Genomic DNA, 22,875 nt, shown 5'->3' on the forward strand with positions numbered 1-22,875 from the left:
CCTAATTTGTGTGTATAGCGTGCTACTTCTTCATATTGTTAAGAAATTATACTTGAATTCAAATATAACGATTTTAATGGCTGATTTAAAAGTAGCATAATGCTTTCAAATAGCAGTGCTGTAATAGCAAACTGTAACTTATCTGTGGGCATTATTAACATTGAATAAAAGCTTTCAGTTGACCATTGAACGCTGTTTGCTGCGACCTTATATTCGAATTCGAATATTCGGTTAAAGAACATTGTAGAAAGTACATCACAGATGGCGTATGTATTAGAAAGCTCTAGACAGTTAAAGAGCAATCTAGAGTGCTGATGGCAGTGTTATAAATAGTGGCAGAGGTTGCAGTCGTTAGTGAGTTTATCAGAGACGCTTTTCGAATAAACATCAACTGAGTGCCTTAAAGTGTGCTGTATTTTTCAAGTGAATTCGTGTACATTATAAAGTGTGTCTGTATTTCTGCGAATTTATAAACGTGTATAAAAAACATTGAGTGACTAAATTCTGTGGTTGTTGTACATTTTAAATAAATAAAGTTACAATGTTACAATTTTTAAACTACTAAACGGCTTTTATTTGCAATCAAAAGTATCCGGTTTATTTAAAGGAAATAAACCAACGTTTTGAAAAGGTTAAAACTTAACAATATTTTTGGTGATCTTTTGGCGATTAAAGCTATATCTTGATAAAAGCTTCTTTGTTAAATATAACTAAGTGGAAAAGCTTTTTTGGTAAAACTTTTTGTAAAACTAGGAGTTTTATTTTGTGTGAAGCATATTTTACCAATATGGAAATCCATTTTTGAAGCCTATAGTTCACTAACGCATTGATTTTCGATCCATGTGTCGGTTATATTTTTGGAAATTTTGTAAAAATGAAACATTTTTCCTAAAATAAACTTTTTGTTTAATAAATTTTTGTAAATTCTCCCTGCAGGAAATGTACAGACTTACTATTGACACAGTCAACAGTACTAGTGACTTATTATTCCCCAGACAATGCTATTTACTATAGACATTTAACATGTGCGTGGCATTGGAAGTCTATTACTGACGATAGTACTATTGACTAGGTAGTTCATTTAGGTCCATATGTAGACATTAGAACCAGATACTCACAAGTACATTTTGGTAATTCAAGTCTACACTTTTGGTACTTTTCTGATGTAGAAGTCGATTTTGTTTATATTTGAAGTTGTATTAAAACAATGACAAAAAGTCGTTTTAAAATTCATGTTTGTCTACTTTTTTTTGCATCAGAGACAAATACAAAATTATAGACGCTTCGTTGACAATGTTTCCAAAAAGTCACCAAAATAGTAGACAAATTTGATGACTTGGTGAGACTTGTCTCCTGGTTTTCTTCTGTTACTTTCGAGTATGAAAAAATCTTCATTTTACGCCATACTTTTTGGCGATTAAAAGGGTTTTAAAGACTTTTATGAAAAAGTCAATACGATCTGTTGTATGAAATACGAGTGATCACAGCTAAAGATCACAAATTTGATAAAAGCTTTCATACTCAAATACTCCTTTTCACAAAATTGAAAGAAAATGCGTCAATTCCTTGGCGATTAAATGTTTTTCAAGCAATTATTGACATTTGTTCAGAAATACAAGTGATCACATTTGGAGATCCTTTTCTCGATTTTAACTGTAAGTTTAAGTAACAAATATTTTTATTAATCAAAAAATAATTCTTCCTATACCTAAAAGCAAATTCTTTTTGAGCTTTTCATGCAAATGTTATTGGGTGTATGACTTAAAAATGCAGGATTTACAATCATTACTTAGTTATTGAACATTATAGTGTAAACAACAAAGTTTTTTTTTTTTGCTTTGAAAATGTCGAATTTTGTGACAGCAAAGCGTCATATGCGGGAAGTTTTGCTTTACTTTTTTAATTTGAAAGAAAAGTGCAGCTGAAGCACACCGATTGCTCAACAAAGCTTATGGTGAAAGTGTTTCATCGGATTCAACATGCGAGATATGGTTTGTGCGGTTCAGAAGTGATGATTTTGACAAATTTGGAAGACAAAGATCGCCCAGTCCAGTCAAAAATGTTTATAGACCAAGAATTAAAGGCATTAATCCATGAAGATTGTTGTAAAACTCAAAAAGATTATGCAAGATCATTAGGAGCTACTCAGGCAGCAATTTTAAAATGTTTGCGAGCATCAGGATTCATCCAAAAGCAGGAAATTAGGTACCTTTCTAAATTAAGCCGAGAGATCTTGAACAACGATTTTGAATATCTTTCATAATCTCTCGGTTCACATACGTAGATATTGTATTTGAAGCCCGGACAATCAACCGATTCGACACCAAAGCCAAACATTCATGGCTCTAAGGTAATTCTATGTATTTGGTGGGAGTAAAAGAGGCCTGGGCCAAAAAACGCCCAGTATATACGACCAGACATGAATCCGTAATATTCCATTTTGACAACTTTGTCATTCCGTTTGTAATTTCCACAATATAATTTTCCGACCCTATAAAGTATATATATTCTGGATCCTTATAGATAGCGGAATCGATTAAGCTGCCTGTCTGTTGAAATCAACTTTCCGAAGCCCCCAAATAACTTACATATACGATTCATACATCAATATTTCCGGAATTCTTCCGGCTCCGTTGTTATTTAAAATCGAGAAAATCGGTCCACAAATGGCTGAGATATAAGGAAACAACCAGGACAACCTCGATTTTTGATTACTAATTATATCTGGATTACTAAGTTATTAATATAGACAATATGGATATTTAATGATAGATATTTCAAAGACTTATATAAGACCATAGTAAGTTGGACCTACAATGGCTCAAAATCGGAAAAAATATTTTTTAAACCGAATTTTTTTTATTCACCAAACGTTTTTTTTCGCTAAATATTAAAAAAAAAATTTTAAAAATTTAAAAAAAAACAATTCGAAAATTTTTTTTTCCAAAAAAACAACTGGAAAAAAATAAATTTTGTTTACCTAAAAATATTTAAAATTTTTATTTTCAAGTATAATTTGGTGAAGAGTGTGTAAGATTCGGCACAGCCGAATATAGCTCTCATACTGGTTTATCCGTAGATTTTTTCAGTTCTAGCAACAGATAGTCGGTTGACAAAGAAGCATTAAGGTTGAAATAACCGATTTTTTTCACTCAATTCAAGCCACAGTAGAAAAATTGTTCATTAAGAATGAATCAAATTGATATTTTATGTTCTTTATCTACAACTTTTAATGATATTCGTATTTATAACCCGCATTTTGACGTCATGCATCCAATATATAAGTCTTTTTTACAAGATTTTACTCGTATTTGGAAATATTTCCAAATATGCAAGAAATCTATTGTATTAAACTGAAAATTATAATTCCTATTCTATATTTTATTTATTTTTAGATCGTTTCCGAGTCTGAAATCATACGTGCCCAACAGCTCAAAGAAGATCTAGATCAGTCGCCCCATGAACAGCCGCAACAGTTTATACAACGTTTCAAGAGTCGATCAACGGATAACTTAGATCTGCCCATAGAAGATGACAAGAAAACCATTGGAGAACGTTTGGCAAATATGTATACGCGATTTTCGCCAAGTAAGTACAATGAAAAATTCTGGTTTATTTCCAATTTCATCAGGATATTAATTCTTAAAAGACAATTATAATAGCAACATCCCCCTCAGAAAATAAATTGAACATATTGAGGGGGATGTTGCGTGGGGACTATGGACAAATGTGGCCCGATTTTCGCCATACTTTACAGTATAATTTCAGAGTACTTAGAAGTAATTTGTAGAACATTTTATCAGGATTGCCACATAATTAACATATTTATGACTGTTTAAACAGTATTCCGGGGGGACATTTGTATGTGGGCTAGGTGAAATTATGATCCCATATTGCCCATCAAACCTAACAACACAGACTATTTTTGGAAAATTTCAGCCAGGTAGCTCCTTTCGTTTGGGCCTCATCCTGTTTTCAACAGACAGACAGAGGGACGGACATAGCTAGATCGTCTTTCAAAAGGACACAGAATATATATACTTTTTAAGGGCTGCGATAAATATTTCGACGGAATGACAAAATCAATTTTGATATCATTATGAGTTTCGTTGGCATTCGTGCTGTTTATACCCAAATAGCCGAATACGTTCGGCCACCGATGGCTAATAGTGCCGACCACTGATTTACATTAAACTATTTGATAAATTAATACCTGCCTAACAATTCATTTCCAGCAAATTAATTTTAATCATGTTGAGGAAATCATTATTACAAAATTTTGAAGAAAAAATAAATCAAACACAAAAATTTCCCTTTCATAAAAATGAAAAACAACATAATAAATAACAAGCAAAGAAAAACGCATTTTCACATAAATAACACAACAGAAAAACATTAGCAATAATCAATAATAATGCCAGTCTATTCATCAATTCAGTAGAAAAATTACCAACCCATTACTACCACCAACAATAGCAACAACACCATATAAGAAGAGGTGCATCAATCGCTTCCATTCATTATGCGAATTTATTCAGTCATAATTTAAAAACAAATCAAAACTTTGTATAATAAATAAAGATACATATTGGTACGAGTATTTAAACAAAAATAAAACAAAATTTAAATAAATGAATAAATAAATAAAAAGACAGCAATGAAAGCCCAAAAACATGATTCATGCTTCACTCAGTCAGCCAGCAGCAAGACATTCATCCATAATCGTACTTTGCAAATAAAATCTATTTAAGTTTTGTTTTCTGTTTTTTCTTTTTTGGTATTTCAGTTTTAAAACGTCTCTTTGCAATTTATAATTTATGCAATTTATGACGTTAAAACACAACGTACGTTATATTTAATCACCACACCGAGTTGAAATTTGCATTTTAAGGGACACCCACCAAGAAATCATGAGTCCAATAAGTAAAAATAAAAATATAAAAAAAAGATGCGTACGGCTACGTGTTATTATAGGCGTTGTAATTTATTTAATAGATTTAGTCACTTTTATAAGCCGCAATTAAATGGATTCATTTCTCTAGCCTCCTCTTAAATTCAATTAATTTTATTTAAACGACGACAAAGTGTAAATTAGAAATCTATATGTGATTGGATATTCGAAATTTCTTTTAAAAAAAAAAAACACTAACGAACAATCGAACGATTTAAAAACGAAAATTAAAAAAACGAATAATTTGAGAAAAATCATTAACGAACTTCTACAAAAATGAGTATTTTAGGTGATAAAAGTATGAATAATATACTTAAAAAGTGAAAAACTAAAAATAATTACTTATATTTATTAAATAATTTGATAAATTAGTGCTTAAATTCAAGTTTTTTAAAAGACAAAAACTTCACATACAAATTAGGCTGCTTTGTAAGGGAAAGAAATTCAATAATCTATACCTTTATAGTACAAAATTGACATATAACTTCATCTTGATCCTAAAAATCACCATAATTCTCAAGTTTAATAGCACGATTACATTCACACAGAGCAAAAATATAGTTGTGCATGTTTACTGTTACCCTTTCAATATTTTTACAAGTTTTTTAACAATATTATAGTCACCGTAACTATTTACATGATTGTGGTGACCATAATATGGTTAATTTACGATTCACATGATTGTATCAATTATATATGTATATGGTTATAGTAAACAAGTATATGTTTGTGACAACCATATTTATGATGAATCATTTTATCATAATATGTTGTTCTCAAATTATGATATCTATAGGTCGATAGCAACATAACATGGTAAGTCCTTCATCATAAAAATGGTAGTCACAAGCATATATTTGTTTACTGTAACCATATATATGATTGACACAATCATGTGATTCGTAAATTAACCATATTATGGTTACCACAATCATATAAATAGTTACTGTGACTGTAATATTGTTAAAAACCATGTAAAACAAGTAAGAAAGTATGGTCGGTCAAGCCCGACCATATAATACCCTACACTAACTAAAAGAGCAAAAACATTTTTCTTTTAAAATTTCAATAATTTATATATTTTTGAGTGATTTTCGGAAGTGGGCCTTATATGGGGGCTATGACCAATAATGAACCGATCACCATGAAATTAAGTCGTGTGATTTAAGTCTATATTAAAGTTAACTATGTTGAATTTTGTGAGTATACCAACATTTTTAAGCGATTTATGCACGTTAAAGTGATTTTCGGAAGCGGGTCTATATGGGAGCTCTGACTGATTATGGACCGATCGTAACAAAATTTGGTGATATGAATTTTGTATATATAAAACTTATTTGGGGCGCAATTTGTGGAGATACATTTATAAATTAAACATTTATGACCGATAAAGTCCAATTTCAGAAGGAAATTTGGGGACTAGGTGAAATAATGGACCGATTTCTGCCAGTTTCAATAGGCTTCGGCCTTCATCTTCAAAATTGCGACCTGTACTCTGCGCACAAGGTTTACATGGACAGCCAGCTAACCAGACGGACGGACATCGTTTAATTGACTCAGAAAGTGATTCTAAGTCGATCGGTATACTTGTTAGACTAATATTTTTGGGCGTTACAAACATCTGCACAAACACATAATACCCTCCCCACTATGGTGGTGTAGAGTATAAATATTGAAAGCGTTACAGTAAACATGCACAACTATATTTTTTCTCTGCGGGTAACTCTTAAAAGTAACTCTGTTATTATAAGGAGTAAATGAAATTTAAGCCTGTATTTTTGTCTCATAACTTTGAGTATGGGACTTGTTGGATTTCTTAATGCTTTATGTGTTTGAACTACAAGGTAATTGAGTTTGGCTTATTTTATACACTTGTTTTCATTAATCTGGGTACTCTGGGAACTTACCTATTTAAATTGGTCCCTACATAGATTACAAAGAGACAGTCTGGTAGCTGGCCTCAGTAATCAACGTATCACAATTAACTTATGTTAATATGGGGGATTTCATGTCAAGTAACACAATTTTTCAACAAGAACTTTCTGAGTTAGACGGGGTTAAAATTTGACATTTTGTCCAAACAGGTGTTTTTCCCATCCATTAGCAAAATGTGTGCCAAATAGTTTATACAGCTATTTGTTAAACTTTTTTGAAAAAAATTGTCTAACGATTTCAAATATGCTACGCTTATTACAAAATATATAGCCCTTCAAAGTTGACTGATTTTCAGTTTTCAAAAAACAGACCATTTTTAGGTAATTTGGTCTGCTTTCAGACACAGTGTCTCGAAAACTGGGTAACGGATCGTCATTATTTTTGATTCTATTGGTAGATCCATTTATTAAGAAAAGGATAAAAAACTTGTACTGTTTGCTTTGTATTCGTCTAGGTAAATCGATATTTACCAACTATCAATTTTTTCAATATTTCTCAACTTTGATGGAAAATAAAAAAAAACTAAAAATTTTTATATTTGTCATATTTTCAAAATAAGTACTTTGATTATGCCTTTACCTAATGCAAAAATTTCCAGCTGCCCGTTCTTGCCCCATTTTTTGCTAGAGGTAAAATTTAGAAAAACAACCAAATCTTTTTTTAAAATTTTTTTTTTTTTATCTTTTCTGGAATTATTTTAAATCATAAAATCCTTTTAAAAATAAGCATAAAAAATCAAAAATTTTAAAAAATATTTTATTTTACATCCCATGAAATTGATTTTACCACAAAATTTCAACTTTGCTAACCCAAAAGAAGGCACCTGAAAGGCGTAGAACCCTTTTCAAACACTCATTTCATAGGCTGATCAATTAACTATTATCTCATTTGGTTCAAAAGTTATGATTTTTGCAATGATAAAACTCAAATGGCGCCACTGTGCGATATTTTAAACTGGGGGTTAATGTTTTATTAAATAATATTTTAACTTAATGAATATAAATAATAAAAATTAAATTTTCTTTTTTTTTCTTTTCAGTCCAACGAGGAATTCTAAATATGTAAGTAGTTACAAAAGTAAAAATATATGCTTTGTGAAAGAAATCAACAATTATTTTAATATGTATAATATTCCTAGAGATGGAGGCTAATTAGTGTCATTTTACTAGTCACGTGACCAGTTACTGATTGATAGAATACCGGTTAAAATGGCGTTAGCATTATAGGGGCACCAACTACAATAGTTTAGTGCTGGTCACTACTGATACTGATGAAAACCTTGAAAATGTTACAAATTATTTGATTTCACCTGTCATGATTCGTAACATTTTGTAGAACTTTTAATTTTTTATTCAATTGTCTAAAATGTGTAGCAGATACATACATGTATTCTAGTCTAAAGGTAGGGCCACACATGTCAAATATTTGCTCAAAAAAGCGTAACCACTTTTTTCACCACAAATTTTTTGGACGTGTTTACTCTTACAATTGTTTTGTAAGATCAAACAGCATCAAATAAAATAAACCTAAGTTTTTTGTTTTGAATCATAAAAGGACAAATACGTATTTGGAATAAATAAAAGTGTGACCCTACCTTAAGTCTTCTTAATTTATCATTGTAATTGGTTATCTTATCATATCCTTGATGAAATAAGATATAAAAACGTTAACGAGCAGATGATCAAGATGTTGTTCTAGAGCGAAAACCATTTACTCTGACTCTACCTAAATTGTCATCGAGAATTTTGTATTGTATTTTATCCGTCATTGAAGATGTCTTAAAGACGTAACCAACTAGGTGGTTTTTCTCATCTTCTCCTTTATTTGGACTTCAACAATTCCGTAGCTTAGAACATGCAAGAGTATGTCGCTTATTTTGTTGCCGAATGATTTTAATAAGGAAGAGTGTTACTATTGGGCTATGTCGAATACACGATTTTTTTTTCAAATTTTTAGCTTATATTTTGAAACATTTGTACAATATAAATTTATTCGCTAACATTTTGAAATTGAGTAGCTCCCAATGATTTTGCGAGCTCTTGTTGAGTTTTACAAAAATCTTCAATTTTTTTTGGCTGGCCTGTGCGAACTTTCACTTCCGTGTCAAATTAAAGAAGTAAAGCAAAACTTCCCCCATATGACGCTTTGCATGCTTTATCGTACTTTAATTGGTTTTATTCTGTATTTTTATACCCTTCGCCATGAGTGGCAAGGGTACATATATATAAGTTTGTCATTCCGTTTGTAATTTCTACATTTTTCATTTGCGACCCCACAAAGTATATATATTCTGGATCGTTATAGATAGCGAAGTCGATATAGCCATGTCCGTCTGTATGTTGAAATCAAATTTCCGTAGCCCCAAATAACTTTCATACATTATTCATACATCAATATGTCGGGAATTCTTCCGGCTTGGTTGCTATATAAAATCGACAAAATCGGCAAATGGCTGAGATATAAGGAAAAAACCGGGACAACCTCGATTTTTACTTTATTTTTTATCTATATCTGGATTACTAAGGATATCTAATGATAGATATTTTAAAGTCCATTGCAACGATGTATATATGGCTATAGGGTTAAAAATATTTTTAATCCCAATTTTTTTTTTTCCCAAAAATTTTTTTTTTAAATATAAAAAAAATTAAAAAAAAAATTTGGAAACAAATTTAATTTTGTTTAAATAAAAATATTTTAAAAAAAATATTTTTAAGTATATTTGGTGAAGGGTATATAAGATTCGGCACAGCCGAATATAGCTCTATTACTTGTTTTATTGTTGAGCCGATTTTGCTAATTTTTAATACCAAACATTACTGAACAACTGATAATATTTGGTGAAAATTGTATACCTCTAGGCAAATTGTATACATCTCGACATACAGACGGACGTATATACATACATAGCTAGAACATGTTACAATTTTATAAGGATCCATTATATTAACTTTTGTAGTTGACAAATATTTCGTTACAAAAGGAATGACAAAAAATTTCGAAATTTTTAAATTTGATAAAAGGTAAAATTTTAACAATAAATTTCCTCTTACTTTTATAAAAACTTTGATTTGAGTCTTATGATCTCATTTTGTAAAACGAAACGTTACGCTTCCAAAGCAATTTGTATGAAGAATACAGGGAAAAGGGTTTGAAACTTGAATATTTTCCATACAAAATTAACGTTAACGTTTGTTGTTTCGTTTTATAAAATTAGACCCTTAATTTCAGATAAATTATTGTTTAATAAAGATATAAATTTGAATACATTATTTTATTGTAGACATGCACGTACTTGCATTGTTGACAGGCGTTAAATAATGAAATTGAAAAATTAATGGGATGACAAAATGCGATTAAATGCAAAAATTAATAGTTACATTTTACGTAATTAAACAAACAATTTTAGAATGTTAATTAAATGTATAGTTATCTTACTTTATAATTATTGTATTATTCATTTAATAAAATCTACATAAAATAAAGACCACATTTTGTTAAACGAAACACTTGGAAACTGAGAAAACTTCTATAATGAATACATGAACATAATTGTAGAACAAATTTGAAAAAAAAATGTTATTAAAAATTCTGCATATTGTAACTTTCCAATAATTTATTTAATTAAATATTTTCCTTCTAAATTTGTATACATCCGTTTTTACTTATATTTCCCTCTTTGTATTTTCTTCTAGCAGAAATTCACCAAAAGGCGACAAGAAAGTCTACAAACGAAATCGTGCCAGCCAATCGACCAGTCTCTATTTGGAAGATGGTCTTAAACCCAAACCTCCAATATTTGGAGCACCACTCGATCAACTTGAATTGCAACAGAATGTGCCACGATTTGTTGTCGATGCGGTCGATTATATTGAGCGCAAAGATCGCATTATACAAGATGGTCTTTATCGTGCCTGCGGCAATAAATTCTCCATAGATGAGTTGAAGCTGAAACTAACGAAAAGTTATATTTATGATTCGAAACTGATTGCGGCCGATGATATACATACGGTAACGAGTTTATTGAAACAATTCTTCCGCGATTTACCCGAACCGGTCATACCGCCAGAAATCTATAGTCGTATGACGGTAAATTTGGCCGATAAAGAGAGCATCGATACAATACGAATAGCATTAGAGGAGATAAAGGAACCGAACAAGTCAACGTTGAGATTTTTAATAAAACATTTGACAAAGTAAGTGAAAGAGTATTTTTTCTATTTAAAAACATTTATAAACAAGTTTCCTTTTATGTTTGTTTTGTAGTGTTACTGCCTGCAGTTCTTCAAATCGCATGAATGCTTCCAATATGGCCATTGTCTGGGGACCCTCGTTATTTGCCCTTAATGATACGTATGACATAGGGCGCATGAACACTTTAACCAAAGTTTTAATAGAAAATTATGATCGAATTTTTGCTACTAATGAACGTTTACTTTAATTACAATAATTAAGAACATTTTTACTCCATATTATTTATTATAAAGCAAAAACCCCCTTAAAATACTTTAACCCCAAATCCCCCTCCCAGAAAAAGAAAAGCTTTACTCATTAGTTTATTTTTAGTCATTTAAAATAAAAAGTTTTTCATATAAAATATTAAAAAAAGAAAAGAATTTTGCTTAAAAAACATCACACAACATACCAAAAATTTATTAATTATAAACAATTTCATAAAAGACATTTAATTTTAATTTCAATTTTGTTTTAAGTTAAGCAATTGATTATAATAATAATAATATTGATGTTGCTGATGAAGTGGAGAAATTATTAAAAGTCAATTGTATTCTGTAACCAATTTAAGTCTTTATGTGGAAATATTACTCAATTTGTCAATTATTAATGATATTTAAATAATTAGAATGTTTGTTTGGATGTGTGTAACTATTTAAATGTACTATGTATTTCCTTTGTATTTTAGATGCTCGCTTTTTTTACTTAATTGTTTTTAATTTTTTTCTTCTTTCAAAATTCCCATTAAGTGAAATTGTTCCAAAATTTGTTATTAGTTTTATTACGAATTATTAAATATTACAATATTTTAAATTATAATCTATAAAGTAGTTTAAAAGAACAATATAAATTAATTAATTAATGTGATAACTTAGTTGTGTAAGACTGTGTATGTGTGCTTTTTTTGTATATAAAAAACATAAAGAAAAATAATAAATTTTAATACGAACATAAACTATTTGTTTCGTCAGTATTTATTTCAGAAGAGTATTTTTCATACGATTAAAAAAAATCATTAATATAATCATTATTTTAACAATATGACATCATTTATATTTTCTACCCAAAACCGATTTTTTATATGAAAATCAAGTAAAACATAAAAGTGGCTGTAAGTCGGTAAATATTGATTCAAATGGAAAAACGACGATTATTTGTGATCACCTATATTTTCAACCCAAAATCGATTTTTTATATGAAAATCATATAAAACATAAAAGTGGCTATAAGTCGGTAAATATTGGTTCAAATGGAAAAAGGACGATCATTGGTGATCAATTATATTTTTAACAACAATCGATTTTTCATATAAAAATCTAATAAAACATAGAAGTGGCTATAAGTCGATCATTTGTGATCACTATTATTTTCAACCAAAATCGATTTTTTATATGAAAATTAAGTAAAACATAAAAATGGCTATAACTAGGTAAATATTGGTTCAAATGGAAAAAGGACGATCATCTGTGATCACTTGTATTTTCAACCAAAAATCAATTTTTTATATAAAAATTAAGTAAAGCAGAAAAGTGGCAATAAGTCGGTAAATTGTGGTCCAAATGGAAAAAGGACGATCATTTGTGATCACTTATATTTTCAACCCAAAATCGATTTTTTTATATAAAAATTAAGTAAAACATAAAAGTGGCTTTAAGTAGCTAAATAGTGGTCCAAATGGAAAAAGGACGATCATCAGTGATCATATATTATAATTCGGTAAATATTGGTTCAAATGGAAAAAGGACGATCACCTGTGATCACTTATATTTTCAACCCAAAATCGATTTTTTATATGAAAATTAAGTAAAGCAGAAAAGTGGCTATAAGTCGGTAAATTGTGGTCCAAATGGAAAAAGGACGATCATTTGTGATCACTACTATTTTCAACCAAAATCGATTTTTTATATAAAAATTAAGTAAAATATAAAAGTGGCTTTAAGTAGCTAAATAGTGGTCCAAATGGAAAAAGGACGATCATCAGTGATCACCAGGGAAACCGGAAATATGCTCTAAAAAAAGCGTTTTAGGCGCTTTAAATATGCAGTAAAACCTTTAAAATATGCTCTTAAAATTTAAAAAATATGCTCTTAAAAAAAAAAACTTTTACATAATTTTTAACCAAAAAAAATTTACTTAAATTTTCAAATAAAAATCGTTGTCTATTGGATCTGAAAAGATTTTTAAATGTAGAAAATGTTCTTTCGACATCAACTGATGTTACAGGAGCAAATATAAAAGACAATATTTCTTTAACACTTAGAACGGTTAAGTTTGAATTAGAACTAAAATTTGATATTTAGATGGAGCTATTATTAAAATAGTGCTTATTTTATATTAAAACAAGTAAGAGAGCTATGTTCGGCTGTGCCGAATCTTATATACCCTTCACCTAATTATACTTCAAAATAAAAAATTTAAATATTTTTAGGTGAACAAAAATTTTTTTTCAGTTTTTTCATTTTTTGGATACAAAAATTTTTGGAATTGTTATTTTAAATTTTAAAAAAAAAATTTCTGTTTTTTAAATTTTTTTTTTTGATGAAAAGCCATCTATTTTTTAATTTTGAATTTTAAACCTGTAACACAACAGCGAAAAATAAGTAAGACAAAATTTTTTTTTGTTAAACTCAAAATATGCTATTAAACAGTAAAATATGCTCTAATAACGCAAAATATGACATAAATATGCTCTTAAAACAAATATATGCAAAAATATGTATTTAAGGGTAAAATATGCAAAAATATGCACTAACAAATCGATGCCAAAATTCTTAAATAGTTCTGAAACGTGTAAATATCTTATCCATGTGCTCATTAGACTCACCAGAAAAAACATGCATTTGCATATTTTGGTTTCCCTGGTGATCACTTATATTTTCAACCCAAAATCGATTTTTTATATGACAATCTTGTAAAACATAAAAGCGGCTATAACTAGGTAAATAGTGGTCCAAATGGAAAAAGGACGATCATCTGTGATCACTAAAATTTTCAACCCAAAATCGATTTTTTTTATATGAAATGAAAATCAAGATTTTTTATATGAAAATTAAGTAAAATATAAAAGTGGCTATAACTAGTTAAATATTGTTTCAAATGGAAAAAGGACGATCATTTGTGATCACCTATATTTTCAACCAAAATTGGTTTTTTATATGAAAATCAAGTAAAACATAAAAGTGGCTGTAACTAGCTAAATAGTGGTCCAAATTGAAAAAGGAAGATAATCTGTGATCACCTATATTTTCACCAAAAAATCGATTTTTTTATAAAACTAAAAGTGGCTATAAGTCGGAATAATCTGTGATCACTTATATTTTCAACCCAAAAAAAAATCAGGTAAATCATAAAAGTGACGATAAAACGGTAAATATTGGTCCAAATGGAAAAAGGACGATCATCTGTGATCACCTATATTTTCAATCAAAAATCGTTTTTTATATGACAATCTTGTAAAACATAAAAGCTGCTATAACTAGGTAAATAGTGGTCCAAATGGAAAAAGGACTATCATCGGTGATCACTTATATTTTGAACCAAAAATAGGTTTTTTATATGAAAACCTAGTAAAACATAAAAGTGGCTATAAATCGGTAAATTTGGATCAATATTTACCAATTTACAGCTACTTTAATGTTTAACTTAATTTTTATATAAAACTAGTTGACCGCCCCGGCTTCGCCCGGTAGCATTTACTAATGTTAGTTCTTCAAGTTTCTCCCACATACAACTGCCTGTTCTTATTTATTAGCAAATAAAATATCTAAATTTGTACTGCATACTTTAGGGAGCTTTTTTATTACAATTGACTGGACTCAATTTTTTCCAAGTTTTACCCGGAATCTTTGAATTTTTTTTTCTTTACAAACCATCTCCTGAAAATTTTGAATCGAATAAAAAAAAATCAGCCAAATCGCTCCAGCCGTTCTCACTTGATGCCATTACATACATGGACCATTTCATTTTTATATATATAGATATCGATTTTTGGTTGACAATATAAGTGATCACAGATGATAGTCCTTTTTCGATTTGAACCAATATTATTTATTTTTACATTTGCATTACTTTTCGATGATAATCTCTAGTAAGTTAAGAACTAGTTATAAAATCACCAATAGTTGTTACAAATTGGAAAAGATCTTGTTCTCATTTTACAACCGATAATTAATCTAAATATTGATCTACCGCATATTGTATCAAGCATATTAATAAAACAAAACTATTATATTTCTATTAAGTCTTCAACTACTTATTTCACAACAACTTTTTTCTAAACAATACACTTTTCATTTATTTAGCATTTAATTTAAAATATATAATAGCTTACTTTTACTTAGTAATAATTTACACAAATAAATAGCAACATTTCCAAAACTTTAACAATTAAAAACTAAAACGAATGCCACCACTAAAATGACTGAGATCATTATCAAAATTGTAAGAACCTCGAGCATACCCATCAATTCCAAAACGACCATCACTACTGGTAAAAAGATTATGATGTACATTAACTGAGGCCTCACTTCCAGACTGATCATTTTTAATGCCCAAGTCAATAGTGCCAGGGGAACGCACGTGACGTACTAAAGACGATTTATATGAGTCGTCAAACTCCTTTCGACGAGGTTCAACTAAATCCCCAATGGGTGATGATGAACCAGTCAAGATTAGGCAGGCAACCACCAAATAAATACACTTTGAGGAAAACATTTTGTATTATTGGAGATTAGTTAGCAAACTAATCTATTGAAGTCTTTTGATATACTGTATGTTGTGATTTAAATTGATTTACTATATATGTATGCACCTTTGAAGGGGTGTAGATTATTTGTAATTAAATATATAAATCTATTTTAACATTTTGTGGCTAATGTATGTGGTATGCTGTTTTAAATTTGTTTAGGACAAGAAGTACACGATAAGTACTAAATAAAGAATTTTACCATTTCATTTGATTATACTTTAGTAATCAGGTTCATGATCTTAAGACTAATATCAATTTTCTATAGAAAATTTATCGATTATTTGAATTTTCACATAATTTGAATTTTCTATAGAAATTTTATCGATCATTTGAATTTTCTATAGAAATTTCATCGATCATTTGAATTTTCTATAGAAAATTTATCGATCATTTGAATTTTCTATAGAAAATTTATCGATCATTTGAATTTTCTATAGAAAATTTATCGATCATTTGAATTTTCTATAGAAAATTTATCGATCATTTGAATTTTCTATAGAAAATTTATCGATCATTTGAATTTTCTATAGAAAATTTATCGATCATTTGAATTTTCTATAGAAAATTTATCGATCATTTGAATTTTCTATAGAAAATTTATCGATCATTTGAATTTTCTATAGAAAATTTATCGATCATGTGAATTTTCTATAGAAAATTTATCAATCATGTGAATTTTCTATAGAAAATTTATCGATCATGTGAATTTTCTATAGAAAATTTATCGATCATGTGAATTTTCTATAGAAAATTTATCGATCATGTGAATTTTCTATAGAAAATTTATCGATCATGTGAATTTTCTATAGAAAATTTATCGATCATGTGAATTTTCTATAGAAAATTTATCGATCATGTGAATTTTCTATAGAAAATTTATCGATCATGTGAATTTTCTATAGAAAATTTATCGATCATGTGAATTTTCTATAGAAAATTTATCGATCATGTGAATTTTCTATAGAAAATTTATCGATCATGTGAATTTTCTATAGAAAATTTATCGATCATGTGAATTTTCTATAGAAAATTTATCGATCATGTGAATTTTCTATAGAAAATTTATCGATCATGTGAATTTTCTATAGAAAATTTATCGATCATGTGAATTTTCTATAGAAAATTTATCGATCATGTGAATTTTCTATAGAAAATTTATCGATCATGTGAATTTTCTATAGAAAATTTATCGATCATGTGAATTTTCTATAGAAAATTTATCGATCATGTGAATTTTCTATAGAAAATTTATCGATCATGTGAATTTTCTATAGAAAATTTATCGATCATGCGAATTTTCTATAGAAAATTTATCGATCATGCGAATTTTCTATAGAAAATTTATCGATCATGCGAATTTTCTATAGAAAATTTATCAATTATTTCAGTTTGCTATAGAAAATTTTTCGATTATTTCAGTTTTCTATAGAAAATTTTTCGATTATTTCAGTTTGCTATAGAAAATTTTTCGATTATTTCAGTTTGCTATAGAAAATTTAACGATTATTTCAGTTTGCTATAGAAAATTTAACGATTATTTCAGTTTGCTATAGAAAATTTATCGATAATTTTTTTTGATTTTCTATAGAAAATTTAAATTTTTAAATTTTATTTTTTTAATTACTTCATTAATATTTATGTAAATTTTCTTTGAAAATTAAAAAAAAACAATTTGTTACATTTTAATAATACTTTCATTAAATACCCACAAAAAATTTAAAAAACTTAATTTTTTTAGTTTAAGGCTTCAAATTAATAAGTTATCTTAAAATCTCCAGGATCCACGAATGCCTCCATTAAAGTCATTACGATTATGATCAAAATTACGAGAAGCTTGAGCATAAGCATCAACTGTACCACGACCATCATGGCTGGTGAAAAGATTTTGATTGTAATTAACAGAGGCCTCACGTCCAGTCTGATCCTTTTTGACGCCCACATCAATATGTCCTCCCTTTGGAGAACGGACGTGACGTACTAAAGCCGGCTTATAAACATTATCTATGACAGATGGTTCTGGATCGTATATACCCATGGTGGTGGGTGATGCTGAAACAGCCAGGATTAGGCAGGCAGCCAACAAAAGTACACACTTCAAGGAAAACATTTCTTTATTGCTGAACTTCCTTTGGATATTTTAACAAACTTATTGTTAGAAGACTTTTGATTTACTGTATGTTGTATCTGAGTTTAAATTGGATTTATATACGTTTCACGATATCAAGTCTAGAAGTCTATTTAAAAACCATGTGGGTAATATACCATAATTGTTTGAGATATGCTATTTTAAAATAAAGGGGGTTTTAATACAAATCTGTATGACTAAGGGAAGTATGCCATGAGTGCTAAATAAACAATACAATATTAAAAAAAATACCCAGCAGTATAATTGCATACTTCTGGTTAATTGTCTTTAAAATTTAAAGTAAATATTTAGTTGTTCTTTAATTGTTCTGGGCAAATTAAAGCGAATTTCGAAATTCTGGAGAACTGTACTATAAAATCAAATTCAGAAGAGTTAAGGCTTAAAAATTCATTGTTACTATCGAAAATTTTCATTTAGTCCCGCTAATAAATATTTCCCTAAATTTGTTAAAAAGAAAAACACAACAAATATTTTAAATAAATTAATCAGTCATTTATTTCTACCAATTACAAAACAATGTATAAATAATTTAAAATCTCCAGGAGCCACGGATGCCACCACCAAAATCATTACGATTATAGTCGAAATTACGAGAAGCTTGTGCATAAGCATCAATTGATCCTCGACCATCACTGCTGCTATACAAATTGTGATTGTAATTGACTGAGGCTTCACGTCCATATTGATCTTTTTTGACACCAAAATCAATGTTGCCACCCTGAGGTGATCTTACTTGTCTGGATAATACCGGTTCATATTCATAGTAGACAGCATCTTGAGGTTGAAGTTCATAGAATTCCTCAAATTCTATGGGTGAAGCTGTAGCATTTAGTATAAGGCAGGAGACCACCAAGAGAATGCACTTTAAGGAGAACATTTTTGAATAGTTTGTTTATTGTTTGGATGCTCTGGATTTACTGATCGTTTGATGGCCAAAGACGATCTTTTATATGATTTATGTTAAGCTTAAAAATAGGGGATTTATTTTTATTGTTTAATTTACTGTTTAAATGTGCTCAAATTAATATATTTTCGTATCAGTTTTCATATTCTGGGATTTACCACTGAAATAGTTAAAGAATTCTATAATGCTATTTATTTAAAAGACAATGAACCAAAAAAGGAAATATTAAAAATTATTTAATAAAAGTTTGTTTATAAAACACTTGTCTTATCATACATATGTATATTATATCACCAGTAAATCCCCTTTTTATATTATAATCATAATTTGTTTAGCAACAGTGATGGCTGTGGATCGATCGATGGTTATGAGAAAACTTCTCGTGTTGTATCATGGAGATTTAATTGTAGAATATTTATATCATAAATATAAACAGTGTTTTGAATCATGTTTGCATAATGTAATAAATTTAGTATCATAAAATGACTAGCGCTTGTAACCAATTTCTGTTGACTATTAGGGCCCCATTTTGTAAAACGAAGCGTTCAGAAACGAAGCGTTCAGGTTTGAAACTTGAATATTTTCCATACAAAATTTGTTTAACGTTTGTCGTTGCGTTTTACAAAATGAGGCCCTTAATATTATTTTTTCTTCTTGGAGAACGAATTTTCAGGCTTATTAGCCTCTCGCTTTTTTGGAATTGGCGTGACATTAGTATCCTTCCAGGAAGGATGGCGTAATTAATGTAGGGTGGCCAAAACTTACTATGCAACTGATAACCCGGAATAGAGTGGATATATCAAGGTTGCTGGCAGTATTAACGCTGCACTGGACGTTAGGCAAGCATGAATCGCCTGGGACTTCCTTTTAACGACCATTGTCGTAGCTGTATGGATAGGAAAAAGTAGGAAACGATTTTCCACCTTGTCTGCGAATGCTCAGCCCTACACTACATATTGAGCAACCTTGGTGAGGTAGCCTGGTCTAAACATAATGACCTACTGAGATATCTCACGACTACTTATCAAAACGGTGTCCCCTCAACTCGACTTATTTACGTTGAGATCCAATAAAACTCTTTTTACAGCACGAGCTCGAAAGAATATATTTGGTATAGTCACTAATATTCTTTCGAGTTTGGGTAGTGGTTGATCACTCTCCGGCAAATGAGAATTATTTGCTAATAATTCAGCTAAAAGGTCAGTGAATGTTTGATTTTATCCTTTAAAGATTAGAAATTGAGGAAGTAGGAACTAGGTCTAATTGAAGATTTCTTTGGTGGAATGATGTCTTCATTTGCAACATGATTATTTCATTTTTCACTATGGCATTGACGTTATTGTCTAGGAAACAAAGTTTCCTATTGAGCTCAGCCTTTTCGTAGAAAAAAATTTAACATTTTGTTTGTCATTCCGAAAAATCATTGTTTTACATTTTCAGAAGAAGCAATTCTTTCGATCGGAATTTAAGACCCTTATTTTATAAAACGAAACGACAAAAGTTAAAATAAAATTCGATGGAAAATATTCAAGTTTGAAACTCTTTTCCCAGTATTCTTCATACAAATTGCTTATGTTTCTGAATGCTTCGTTTTATAAAATGAGGCCCTAATTCTGTGGTAGGGGGATAATTTTGTTAAAATTAAAACGTTTTGAAACAAACAATTCTTGAGTTCATTCAGCGATCGTAACATTAGCTGTCATACATCATATTAGATCATCATAAGATAAACTACCGTAAACACATATGGCCTTATTTTATAAAACGAAACGTTTGGAAGCATAAGCAATTTGTATGAATAATACTGAGAAAATGCTTTGGGCCTCATTTTATAAAACGAAACGACAAACGTTAAACAAATATTGTATGAAAAATATTCAAGTATATTCAAGTTTCAAACCCTTTTCCCAGTATTCTTCATACAAATTTCTTACGTTTCTGAACGCTTCGTTTTACAAAATGAAGCCCTTAAGTAACATTTGAGTTTAATTGAATCCTTACATTTACTACATATCTTATGCCCTAATTTTGTAAGACGTAACGAAACGTTTTTTTCGAAAAAATTTGTCATTTTTGAGTTATCCTATTTTTGAAAACGTATTTTTCGTTTCTGTATAAGCGCTTGAAACGTCAAAATCAAACGTTGAGAATTTTTTTCGTTTCAACAATACATTTTTCATAGATTTTTAAATTTTTAAAGAAAAAACATTTTTTTGATTATGTGTTTTTTCTTTTCATACGTAACAAATATAACAAATAAATTTAAAAAACAATCAAACATTTCAAAATTTTTTCAATAAATTTTATTTGTTGGAAAATAAATAAAAATAATTTAATTTATTTGGCAGAAAGTTGACATAAAAGCGATGTTTTCGAACTTGGTACCACGTCAAATAATTGACTTGAAACGCAATTATAGTTTCGTTTCATAAAATACCAAATTTTTATTTTTTCGTTCCAAATGGAAACGCAAACGAAAATTTGTTTGAAGATACAAAATGAGGCCATTAGTTATTAGTTCAACAAATGATTCCGAAAATGTACTAGGATGTGAATTGACAAATGTTTTAATTTATATGATTCTGATGACTTTAAGGGCCTCATTTTATAAAACGAAACGACAAACGTTAAACAAATTTTGTATGGAAAATATTCAAGTTTCAAACCCTTTTCCCAGTATTCTTCATACAAATTGTTTACGTTTCTGAACGCTTCGTTTTACAAAATGAGGCCTTAAAACTATTTTCAACATTCAGCATAGATAATATATAGTGCTAAGGTAGCTTTAGGGCTTCATTTTATAAAACGAAGCGTTCAGAAACATAAGCAATTTCTATGAAGAATACTGGGAAAAGGGTTTGAAACTTGAATATTTTCCATACAAAATTTGTTTAACGTTTGTCGTTTCGTTTTATAAAATGAGGGCCTTAGTAATACATTTTACGAATTAGGAGGAGCTGATACCTGTGCATCAATTTTATTGTGATTAGAAATTATTTATGTATATATAATAAAGAGGTTATAATTGTTCGAAATTGAATAGAGAAAACTATTTCTAATGGCCTCATTTTATAAAACGAAACGTTTGGGAACGTAATCAATTTGTATGAAAAATACTGGGAAAAAGGTTTAAAGCTTGAATATTTTCCATAGAATTTTATTTTAACGTTTATCGTTTCATTTTATAAAATGAGGCCCTAAACATTGTGGTTAATATACGATAATTATTTGTGGTAGGTTGTTTTAAATGGTGTTTGCATAAAGACCATGATCAGTCATAGTTGTACTCTATAACGTTAGCCTAGAGTACAAAAGCACTAAGTCCTCTTTTTGTGAAAATCGATTATTAACGGCCTTATTTTATAAAACAAAACTTTTGGAAACGTAAGTAATTTGTATGAAGAATACTGGGAAAAAGGTTTGAAACCTGACTATTTTCCATACAATTTTTTTCTAACGTTTAACGTTTCGTTTTACAAAATGAGACCCTAAACTTATAAATAGACACCTCAAGTTGCAAAAAACAAACACAAAAAATTACTTTAAATAAATAAATTTGTCATTTATTTTTACTAACTACTAAATAATGTATAAATAATTTAAAATCTCCAGGATCCACGGATGCCACCACTATAATCATTGCGATTATGATCGAAATTACGAGATGCTTGAGCATAAGCATCAACTGATCCATCACTGCTGCTATACAAATTATGATTGTAATTGACAGAGGCTTCACGTCCAAATTGATCTTGTTTGACACCAAAATCAATATTGCCACCCTGAGGGGATCTTACTTGTCTGGATAATACCGGTTCATATTCATAGAAGACAACATCTTGAGGTTGAAATTCATAGAATTCCTCCAATTCTATGGGTGATGCTGTAGCAGTCAATATAAGACAGGAGGCCAACAAAAGAAAGCACTTTAAGGAGAACATTTTTGAATAGTTTGTTTA

General features: G+C 29.2%; 5 protein-coding genes across 6 annotated transcripts in view; 1 reads left to right on the forward strand and 4 right to left on the reverse strand.

Annotated features, from left to right (window-relative positions):
• Positions 1 to 12,074, forward strand: part of RhoGAP18B (Rho GTPase activating protein at 18B) — a 32,728-nt gene extending 20,654 nt beyond the window's left edge. Inside the window, exons 2-5 of one of the 2 annotated variants that reach the window (XM_065510443.1) lie at positions 3,396 to 3,588; positions 7,926 to 7,947; positions 10,582 to 11,082; positions 11,153 to 12,074. In XM_065510443.1, coding sequence (XP_065366515.1) covers positions 3,396 to 3,588; positions 7,926 to 7,947; positions 10,582 to 11,082; positions 11,153 to 11,327 — 891 coding nt within the window. In that variant the 3' untranslated portion in view covers positions 11,328 to 12,074. The remainder of the gene's footprint in view (positions 1 to 3,395; positions 3,589 to 7,925; positions 7,948 to 10,581; positions 11,083 to 11,152) is intronic. The other variant, XM_065510444.1, reaches the window with a different exon arrangement.
• Positions 12,075 to 15,505: 3,431 nt separating this feature from the next.
• On the reverse strand, positions 15,506 to 15,832 carry LOC135958361 (uncharacterized). Its single transcript, XM_065509266.1, has one exon. The coding sequence runs from the start codon at positions 15,830 to 15,832 to the stop codon at positions 15,506 to 15,508; it is 327 nt and encodes a 108-aa protein (XP_065365338.1).
• Positions 15,833 to 17,369: 1,537 nt separating this feature from the next.
• LOC135957241 (uncharacterized) lies at positions 17,370 to 18,037 on the reverse strand. The gene has a single exon (XM_065507947.1). The coding sequence runs from the start codon at positions 17,971 to 17,973 to the stop codon at positions 17,632 to 17,634; it is 342 nt and encodes a 113-aa protein (XP_065364019.1). The 5' UTR covers positions 17,974 to 18,037; the 3' UTR covers positions 17,370 to 17,631.
• Positions 18,038 to 18,480: 443 nt separating this feature from the next.
• LOC135957264 (uncharacterized) lies at positions 18,481 to 18,943 on the reverse strand. The gene has a single exon (XM_065507983.1). The coding sequence runs from the start codon at positions 18,887 to 18,889 to the stop codon at positions 18,542 to 18,544; it is 348 nt and encodes a 115-aa protein (XP_065364055.1). The 5' UTR covers positions 18,890 to 18,943; the 3' UTR covers positions 18,481 to 18,541.
• A 3,510-nt stretch (positions 18,944 to 22,453) lies between these two features.
• LOC135957265 (uncharacterized) lies at positions 22,454 to 22,875 on the reverse strand. Its single transcript, XM_065507984.1, has one exon. The coding sequence runs from the start codon at positions 22,855 to 22,857 to the stop codon at positions 22,516 to 22,518; it is 342 nt and encodes a 113-aa protein (XP_065364056.1). The 5' UTR covers positions 22,858 to 22,875; the 3' UTR covers positions 22,454 to 22,515.

Source organism: Calliphora vicina, chromosome 4 (assembly GCF_958450345.1).
Source record: "Calliphora vicina chromosome 4, idCalVici1.1, whole genome shotgun sequence".
Lineage (NCBI taxonomy): Eukaryota > Metazoa > Arthropoda > Insecta > Diptera > Calliphoridae > Calliphora > Calliphora vicina.

Coding starts and splice junctions, on each gene's coding strand:
- LOC135958361 (XM_065509266.1), bottom strand. CDS start 15,832: ATGTTTTCCTCAAAGTGTATTTATTTGGTGGTTGCCTGCCTAATCTTG.
- LOC135957241 (XM_065507947.1), bottom strand. CDS start 17,973: ATGTTTTCCTTGAAGTGTGTACTTTTGTTGGCTGCCTGCCTAATCCTG.
- LOC135957264 (XM_065507983.1), bottom strand. CDS start 18,889: ATGTTCTCCTTAAAGTGCATTCTCTTGGTGGTCTCCTGCCTTATACTA.
- LOC135957265 (XM_065507984.1), bottom strand. CDS start 22,857: ATGTTCTCCTTAAAGTGCTTTCTTTTGTTGGCCTCCTGTCTTATATTG.